This window comes from Schistocerca piceifrons, chromosome 1, assembly GCF_021461385.2.
Source record: "Schistocerca piceifrons isolate TAMUIC-IGC-003096 chromosome 1, iqSchPice1.1, whole genome shotgun sequence".
Lineage (NCBI taxonomy): Eukaryota > Metazoa > Arthropoda > Insecta > Orthoptera > Acrididae > Schistocerca > Schistocerca piceifrons.
This window is the reverse complement of record NC_060138.1, coordinates 516,300,876-516,311,402: the sequence shown is the minus strand read 5'-3', so window position 1 is coordinate 516,311,402 and position 10,527 is coordinate 516,300,876. Positions and strand designations below refer to the sequence as shown.

Here is a 10,527-nt window from a genome sequence, read left to right as displayed (position 1 = left end):
ATTGGGCCTCAATAAGGATGCCTCTTGGTTCGTCTAACGCTTATATACTGGTGAATCTCTAGCCGTCAACGGGACGTTACATTCTGTTTAAAAAAACAAAATATGCCAACTTGCATTGACTTCTGCCATTAAGTCCGACAAACCATTACATTTGGGAAACAAATGCAACATGAATATTGGTAGATACAGCATGTTGGCATTAAACCCATTAATGAGAATGATCTGAGTGGGATATATAATGCCCACCTATCCTAAGTGCGAGGCCGGGGTACGCAAAAACGTACTTTGGAATTCCTGAAAATGTACTTCACATCCATTACGCAAATAAAAAAATTAAATTCGGCTACGTATGCAGAAGGAATGAGACAGGGAAGATGCTACAGAGCTCGAGCGAATTACAACTCACAAGCAGTGGGTTACGCTCGTGCAGTGAGCTAAGTGTTGCCTGTCTCTGATGTGGTTGGATTATTGCGAATAATTATATGAAGAACGAACATCACAATTGAGAGCTCTAGTTTGCGCTCCAGCGGGCCACCCTCTCCCCCCTTTACCCCTCTCCCCCTGCAACAACGATCGATGCTCGCGTTTCAGGCCACAGCAAAACGAGTGCCCGGCGCGGTGCGTGCACGCATGCTTGCGTGCGCGCGTGAGTGCGTGCGGGACGGCCAGGGCGGAGCGGACGTGCATGATGGCGTGCGTGCTAGCGTGCGTGGCGGGTCCGCGAGCTTGTGTGTGTATGTGTGTGTTTGTGCACGTGATCCTGCGTAGCTGCGACCGTCTATATGTGTGTGTGTGTGTGTGTGCGTGTGTGTGTGTGCGCGCGTGTGTGTTTGTGCGCGCCCCTCCCCGGGCGCCGAGGCCGCAGTTCCCTTCGCCGCCGTCCGTGTTTGTTCGCACGCGTTCGCCGGCCGCGGCGGCGCACCAGCTCAGTTGTTCGTTCGCATTCGCGGCGGACGCAGCTCGGCCGGTATCCCGCGCTCGCCAGCGCTCGTTGCCCAGCGCCTCAGCTCTCGTTCCACAACGCACGCCACGTATCGGACGAGAGCCGCTCGGCGGCGTCGCGTCGAGATGGAGTGGTCCAATGACCTGTCTTTGCAGCTGATAGAGGCTTACCGCGATCGGCCCGTTCTTTGGGACGTCAGCCACAACTATTACAAGTTGGCCAACCGTCGCAACGAGGCTTGGGCTGAGATCGCCAAGCTCTTCAACTGCGACGTCATGGAGGTGAAGAAGAAGATGAATTCGCTACTGTCGTCCTTCCGCCGAGAACGACAGAAGGAGGGGCTGCGGCGCTCGGGCACCGGCCCGGAGGAGGTGTATCACTCCACGTGGTTCGCTTTCAACAGTCTCAAATTCCTGTTTGACAGATACCGGCCTCGCCGCCACAGGCACAACTTTGAGGTGAGTTCTGCCAACAACAGCCGCCCTATCTGTTTTCTGAATGTTATATTTACTGTACAAATTGCACGTAAGTATTCTTTTTTCCGCAGGCTGTAATATATTGTATACAGTGCAGGTATGCCTTACTCTACTAAACTACAATAGACATAGACGTCGCATGAAAGTTTACCGCAAGTGTATTTCAGCTAACATCCATATTGTTGTGTCTTATTGTCTACAGTCCGAAGACTCATTTCATGCAGTTCTCCATCCTCGTAATCAACCCTCTTAATCTTTGCATAACTACTGCAATTACTTCCCTGACTGGGTGTTGTGTGATGTCCTTAGGTTACCAGAATGAGATTTTCACTCTGCAGCGGAGTGTGCGCTGTATCGTCCTTAGGTTAGTTAGGTTTAAGTAGTTCTGAGTTCTAGGGGACTGATGACCGTAGATGGTAAGTCCCATAGTGCTCAGAGCCATTTGAACCATTTTTTGAATTACTTCCTTTTGAAACTGCTTACTCTAAGTAAGTATTGGCCTTCCTCTGGCAGTTCTCTACGTTGGCGAAATTAATGATTCGTTGATGCCTCAGGATGTGCCCTATCAATCTATTCCTTTTTTAGTCTAGTTGTGCTATAAATATCTTTTCTCTTCAACTCGATTCAGTACCTCCTTATTGGTTATCCGACCCAATGATCTTCAGCGTTCTGCTGTAGCGCCGTATTACAAAAGCTTCTATTTTTGCCAGCACCGTGTGAAGTCCACATTTCCCTTCCGCATAACCTACACTCTAGACAAATATCTTTAGAAAAGGCTTTCTAACACTTAAATTTACATCTCCTGTTAATAAATTTCTCGTTTTCAGAAAAGCATTTCTTGCTATTGCCAGCCAGCAGTTTATATTCTGCTTCGAATATCTTTAGTTATTATTATTATTATTATTATTATTATTATTATTCTAAAGCAATCTACGTGATGAGAATAAGAAAAGGTCTGTAACTGTATAAATACATAGGAAAAGACTAGTTGTAGGCTTGAGCAAAACAACAATGAAGGCTTTTAGCTCAGTTTCCCCATTGTAGACCTGTTGAATGGCGCGCTGTTTACGTTACAGGCATCGTTTGAATTATGCCCTAACAGCACCTGTCTTTAGTCATTTCCCAGTGATTTCACACAGACGAGATTTTTCGGGTTTTACTGCCTTCATAATGTTAGCAGATGTCCAACCAAACTGCGTTCATTTTTCCCATAAATGGAATCATCCAGAAAGGCGGAAACATGGAAACATACTATTCATATACATATTATGAACATCATGGAGGCTACGAATATCGTTTAACCGTTCAGGATATCCTCCAACTGATAAACTCAGGTCATTGTACAGCTCTTGGAAAATAATATCTATCGCGTAGTTTTTAAGAATGAAACATGACTAAATACTGTGTTTCCTGTCAGAGTCCGACCATTACAGGTCACATTATGTGAGGCGGCAGGATTGAGATTTGGGCGTTCTATTACACAACAGGCGATGCCCAAAATCATTTCTTAGTATGACGTTTAGGACTGTTTTGGATGTAGCCAAGCGAATTCCTATTGTATATCAGGGTGTGGAACTAGAATGTCTTCTCCGTTATCTTTGCAAATGAGCCTTGAAGTCCGATACGGAGCGACCATGTTGTCGACTTGACTGTTCAGCACGATAAGCGAAAGATGAAGCCCTGTGCTGTAACGTAACAAATATGTGAAAACGAGACTCGAAAATTAGATAGTCGTACGCCTTTTATTTTTACTTCCAAGTAGTGAGGCTTTGTCCGTAAATAATTTCAGACACTCAATGACAAAAGCACACCCAAAGGCTGGCTGTAATTCCTTTTGCTTCAAGCCAAACAGTTTTTCATTGGCGCCAGTAGTTTGATGATGCATGTAATAATGAGCTGAAGTTGGTGGCAGTCAGGTTCATCACCGATATTGTGGTAGCCAGCAGTTATTTTTTGTTCACTGTTCGTTATTAAACTCTGCAATGTACATCACTTGAACATTTATCTATACAAATAAAAGTAAATTGCCATATGTATGAAAGAACACCTAAGAAATGCTCAACTGATTTTGTTGATTTCTTTCTGTTTTTGTGTTCGTAATTGTCAGGTTAAAGCTTGTATGAATGAAAATTTTTCGAAAATCCACCGGAAAAGTCAGAAATTAGGATGGTAGTTTTGCGCGGAAATCCCAGTAAAATAAATGCGACGGTGGATTTGACAATATAGGAACATAACAAAAACAAATTCCGCACTGAACAGTGATATTGCGCTTCAAGAAAGGAATACAAATAAAACCAGTATTTCAATGTTATAGTTGGTGATCAAATCTTTGATGTTGCAAAGACTGAAGTGATATCAATTCGTGGTAATTTGGTGTGTTGTAAACATTCAATTTGTTTCAGTTCGTGTTTTCTTTCATTTGCGTCGAAATATCGGACGGCGTACGCGCAGCGCTGGCCAACTACATGATGACGAAGTGCACAGACAGTGTCTGGAGGCAAATCCAATAAGAAATTCCCAAGCGCGATCCATTATGACTCTGGAACAACGGATACAGTGAGTTCGACAGTTGGACCTTACGCACAATATACATATACACGTTCACAGTAAACACTTTCAGTAAACCGGCTGCGAGAAAAAACATGCTAAACTGTGCTGTGAAAATGTGCGGTTTTGTTTTCTTTCTCGCAGTTACTTCTAACACACAACAGGAAAGTTGTGTTCGTGGCTAACTTTATAATCTTATCTGTTCCTATATTAAAACCATTCGAAATACTGTCATTAAAGCCACTGTCCCCGCACAGATCCAGCAGCTGGGAAGGTCTCTCTCATACCCCGCGTACTAATCATTCCAGCAGATTTATCCACTCATTTTGACTTCTATTCCCATTCAAGGTTCTGTTTGCAATAACAGTACATAAGGTCAGAGATAGGTGGGGGGAGGAAATGGATATATCGAAGGGGGAGGAGGATATGGACAGAGATATGAGGGAGGAGGAGATGGATGGAGAGAGTGTGGGGTAAGAGATGAACAGTGAGCGGGCAGAACTTGATGAACATATAGGGGGGGGGGGGGGGGAGGAGACGGAGATGAACAAAAGGAGGGTGGAGAAGGAGAGGGATAGAGAATGGGGGGGGGGAGAAGAAGATTAGGACGTATATCCAATTCCATACACATTTAGCAATTGCGTAGCACTGTCAGGTTTGCTAGTGGTTTATATTTACAATTACACTTTACCAACGACTTTAAGGGTAGCATAGCTACGGTGTCTCTTGCGGAACTTGCACGCAGCTGAGGAGCACATTTCTCAGTGGAGAGATTCATGTGTAAAAATTAATTGTTTGTACGTATTCGATCTGATAAAATTATCTTTGCGGCTCGTGCGCAACTTACTCATTGCTGAGGAATATGCTTCTTTGGGGAGACATTCTAGGAAGTTTTAACAATTCTACAAATGAAAGGCGACAGTACACTGGTGGGATACCGGGTTTCACTTAATAGGTCGGAGGTCCATTACAAGCTCAGTCTCATAGGATGCAGGTCAAACACAAGAGGAGGGTAATTCTAAGCAGATTCGGTATTACTGCCGTAAACTGGCGTGGCTGTATTGGGAAAGAACAAGAGCTCCAGGCTCAAAGGGAAAGCGTACGTATCCCACTTATAACGAAAATACATGTTTGAAGTCGGTGGTACGTATAAAACATCGTCCGAAATTGTACTAAATTCTTTGTCTGATAATTATTTGAGCAATTAGTTCAGGACGCCACTCCAAATATAAGTGGTTGCGTAACATACTTGACCCCTTAGCAACAAACAAGCCTGAGCACATAGGGAGCATCACGGCGGATCCTGTGATTAGTTACAGCGAGACTGAATATCGTAACATCCAAATCCACCAAAAATAAACGCAAAGTACATCTACTTAAAAAAGCAGAAGGAAATCCATTTGATGTCTTCGTAAGAGACAGTCTCCGTTCCTTGAACCAACTATGTAAGAGTACACAACGTGTGGCTTAATTTCGAAGAAATGCTATGGACTGCAATTAAGAGATGAAAAAAGCATGCCAGATTTAAAAGGACCAACATCTCCAACATTAGCTTTAGTTTACTGGAGCTTGAAGTTCAGCGTGGACTTAAATGTGAGATGCTTTTAATGGTTCCCACAATGAATCTCTGTCCCGAAATCGGGCAGAAAATCTAAAGAGATTGTGGTTGTATGTAAAGTACACCAGTGGGTAGACATGATCACTACCGTCAAGCGCCATAGCAATGGTAATGTTAACGATGACAGTTTCATTAAACAGCGATTAGTAAACGAGGTCCGCCTGCTTAGCTGGGGGTAACGTACTCGCCTCCCATGCAAGCGGACCCGGGTTTGATTCCCGGCCGGGTTGGAGATCTTCACCGCTCGGGACTGGGTGTTGTGTTGTCCTCATCATCATTTCATCCTCATCACCGGCGCGCAAGTCGCCCAATGTGGCGTCTACTGAAATAAGACTTGCACTTGGCGGCCAAACTTCCTTGGATGGGGCCTTCCGGCCAACGATGCCATACGCACATTTCAATTTTTTAGTAAACAAGGTTTTCCGAAATTCCTTCACCAAAGAAGACGAAGTAAATATTCCAGAACTGGACTGAATAACAGTTGCAAACATGAGAAACTTTGAGTCGGTATCCTCGATGTAGCGAAACAAATATTATATACCTCTTAGGTTGCCTTCAGAGTATGCTTACAGAATAGATCCACATTTAGCAATCTTGTATAACCACGCTTTCGACAAAAGATCATACGTAAAGATTAGAAAGTCGCGCATATCGCTTCACTACACAAGAAACGATACAGAAGTAATCCACAGAATTATAGGTTCGTATCATTGACGTCGATTTGCAGTAGGATTTTTGACCGCACACTATGTTCGAACGTTATAGCCTCATAGGCCCTCTGCTGATTTTAAATTGTATAAACGATTTAAGAGGTAATTTGAGCAGCCGTCTTAGATTGTTTGCATATGAGGCTGTCGTTACGGTCTAGTAAAGTCATCAGGAGATCAAAACCAATTGCAAAATAATTTAGATGAGATATCTGTATCGTGCGAAAAGTGGCAGTTTGACTCTAAATAATCAAAAGTGTAAGATTATCCACTTGAGTACTAAAAGGAACCCGTTAAATTTATATTACCCGATATATCTCTCAAATATGAAGACCATAAATTCAACTAAATACCTATCGATTACAATTACGAACAACTTCAATTGGAAGGATCACGTAGATAATTGTTGAAAAGGTACCCAAAGACTGCATTTTATTGGCAGAACACTAAAGAGACTGTCTATACTAAGGTTGTCCGTCCTCTTCTGGAGTACCGCTGTGCAATATGGGATCTTTAACAGATAGGATCGACGGAGGTCATCGAAAAAGTTCAAGGAAGTGTAACTCGTTTTGTATTATCACTAAATAGGGTAGAGTGTTACGGATACGATATACGAGTTGGGGTGGCAATCATTAAAAGAGAGGTGTTTTTTGTTGCGGCTGGATCTGTTCCAGAAATTTCAATCATCATCTTTCTCTTCTGAATAAGACAATATTTTGCTGGCGTCCATCTAAATAGAGAGAAATGATCATCGTAACAAAATAAGAAAAATCAGAGCTCGCGCGAAAAGATTTAACTCTTTGTTTTTTCCGCGTGCTGTTCGGGTGTGAACGGTAGAGAAACAGTTTAAAGGTGGTTCGATTGCTCCTCTGCGAGGCACTTGAGTGTGAATTGCAGGGTAGTCCTGCAGATTTAGATGCAGATGTAAATATAGATGTAGAAACAGTGCTCCAGCATCTAGTTCCATAGCGATAATGTGATTCCTCACAGGATTAGTAAAAGACGATTACTGCTCGAAAACATGAATCTAGAAATTTCTGTGTCCACCAAAATTGTCCTGATCTGACCCCATATGATTTTCCCAAAAATAAAAGAAACTATCTGCAGTGTGGAAGTGGGTGTGTGTGCCCCCCCAACAAAGAAATTTTGAACAACCCTGCAAGGGATCGTTTCACAACTCCCTTACTAAGTGTCTAGGGATGATTTGCCGATGCGTAAAACCCCTTGGGAACTTCTCAAAGAAAATATCATAATCAGTAGTGGTTCTGCCTTGTAGCAGCCCCCCCCCCCCCCTCCCACCAGGCATGATACTGTGCCACCTCGCCTTGTACCGTGCATCTCTCTTCAGTTCTGGATAGTTGTCCTTTTCCTCCCTTACACTGTTTTGATATCACAATCTTCCTCTCCCTCTCTTTCCTTTTTCTATCTTTTCAATTCCTTCCCAGTTCCTTTTCTTAAGACGTGGCGTAGATTTTTCTTCCTTTTCCTTCTGGTGTCTAAGAGGCCATCCACTTCCCCAGCTCTTCTCAACATTCCTCGTTCCCCATGCTATCCTCCCAACTCACACTCTCTAGTTTCCTCGAAACCCATTCTGCCAGTTCCTTTAGACTTCTTTCCTCGTAGTTTCGGTATGTCCAGGTCTCCACCACATGTGTTGCAATATTTGGACATTGTGGGAAAGAGGTTATAAAATGAACATAAATAAAAATAAAACAAAGATAAAAGAGTGTAACACACTTAAATCAGGGGACTTTGATTAGTAAATGAGACGTTGAAATTGAGAGAAGTGTTCTTCCATTTGGACAGCAAAATAACTGATGACGAGTAAGGTAAAGAAGATGTAAAATGTAGACTGGCAATGCAGAGAAAATAATATTGAAAAAGAGAAACATTTTAATATTGCAGTATAAATTTAACTATTAGCAAATGAGAAATATAGTTTGTTGGTGCATAAGTTCGTAGCGTTTTTCTATGAGTTTAATAAACACAACAGGTACACAGAAGAGAGACTCTAGTCATCAATAATATATTCTCCTTAACTATTTACAACAGTCTGCCAACACTGTGGTAACTTCTAGGTACCGCCACTGCAGAAATCACGGGGTTTTGAGGCGAAGAACTCGTCGAGTCATTTTCACAGCGCATTTTCATCCGGAACGAAATTTCCTTGAAGTTGTTCGATAGAGAGTAGAAAAAGGTGAAAATATAAGGACGCGAGATCAGGTGGGTGCGGAATGACTTCTCAACCCAATTCCTGAATAGTCTTGTTTGTCAATCTAGCAGAATGCGGGCGTTGAGAAGCACTATTTCACGCAGTCTTCCAGGTGGTTATTCTTGGATTTCTTCTGCAAGACGCCTGTATCGTTGACAATAAATGCTAGCAGTGATGACTACATCTGGGGGTAGCAATTCGTAGTCCACCACACAGTCGCTGTTCCACCAGATACATAACATTATCTTTTGCGGATGCGCGCAAGCCTTTTTACGTGGATATACTACTTTGTTTGCCCAACCATTCCTTTCTTTTCCTTATATTAGCCAAAAGAGACCATTTCTTGTCACCAGTAACGATATAGGATTGGAATGGTTGGTATTGTTCACGACCCAATTGACGACGAGCAAGCAGAGATGCACATATGGCCACTTTCTGATTTTTGTGATTTTGTGATTGTACCCGTACATAGACACAAAGCCCATGCCTACTACATTAGTACAAGTTTATATGCCAACTAGCTCTGCAGATGATGAAGAAATAGATGAAATGTATGACGAGATAAAAGAAATTATTCAGGTAGTGAAGGGAGACGAAAATTTAATAGTCATGGGTGACTGGAATTCGTCAGTAGGAAAAGGGAGAGAAGGAAACATAGTAGGTGAATATGGATTGGGGGGAAGGAATGAAAGAGGAAGCCGCCTTGTAGAATTTTGCACAGAGCATAACTTAATCATAGCTAACACTTGGTTCAAGAATCATAAAAGAAGGTTGTATACCTGGAAGAATCCTGGAGATACTAAAAGGTATCACATAGATTATATAATGGTAAGACAGAGATTTAGGAACCAGGTTTTAAATTGTATGACATATCCTGGGGCAGATGTGGATTCTGACCACAATCTATTGGTTATGAACTGCAGATTGAAACTGAAGAAACTGCAAAAAGGTGGGAATTTAAGGAGATGGGACCTGGATAAACTGAAAGAACCAGAGGTTGTACAGAGTTTCAGGGAGAGCATAAGGGAACAATTGACAGGAATGGGGGAAAGAAATACAGTAGAAGAAGAATGGGTAGCTCTGAGGGATGAAGTAGTGAAGGCAGCAGACGATCAAGTAGGTAAAAAGACGAGGGCTAATAGAAATCCTTGGGTAACAGAAGAGATATTGAATTTAATTGATGAAAGGAGAAAATATAAAAATGCAGTAAATGAAGCAGGCAAAAAGGAATACAAACGTCTCAAAAATGAGAGCGACAGGAATTGCAAAATGGCTAAGCAGGGATGGCTAGAGGACAAATGTAACGATGTAGAGGCTTGTCTCACTAGGGGTAAGATAGATACTGCCTACAGGAAAATTAAAGAGACCTTTGGAGAGAAGGGAACCACTTGTATGAATATCAAGAGCTCAGATGGCAACCCAGTTCTAAGCAAAGAAGGGAAGGCAGAAAGGTGGAAGGAGTATATAGAGGGTTTATACAAGGGCGATGTACTTGAGGACAATATTATGGAAATGGAAGAGGATGTAGATGAAGACGAAATGGGAGATAAGATACTGCGTGAAGAGTTTGACAGAGCACTGAAAGACCTGAGTCGAAACAAGGCCCCGGGAGTAGACAACATTCCATTAGAACTACTGATGGCCTCTGGAGAGCCAGTCATGACAAAACTCTACCATCTGGTGAGCACGATGTATGAGACAGGCGAAATACCCTCAGACTTCAAGAAGAATATAATAATTCCAATCCCAAAGAAAGCAGGTGTTGACAGATGTGAAAATTACCGAACTATCAGTTTAATAAGTCACAGCTGCAAAATACTAACGCGAATTCTTTATAGACGAATGGAAAAACTGGTAGAAGCCGACCTCAGGGAAGACCAGTTTGGATTCCGTAGAAATGTTGGAACACGTGAGGCAATACTGACCTTACGACTTATCCTAGAAGAAAGATTAAGGAAAGGCAAACCTACGTTTCTAGCATTTGTAGACTTAGAGAAAGCTTTTGACAATGTTAACTGGAATAC

The 10,527-nt window shown here is 42.5% G+C and overlaps 1 protein-coding gene across 1 annotated transcript in view; it reads left to right on the top strand.

Moving 5' to 3' along the window:
- The first annotated feature begins 956 nt into the window (after positions 1-956).
- LOC124743995 overlaps positions 957-10,527 on the top strand; it is a 30,841-nt gene continuing 21,270 nt past the window's right edge. Inside the window, exon 1 of the mRNA XM_047248893.1 lies at positions 957-1,401. Coding sequence (XP_047104849.1) covers positions 1,069-1,401 — 333 coding nt within the window. The 5' untranslated portion in view covers positions 957-1,068. The remainder of the gene's footprint in view (positions 1,402-10,527) is intronic.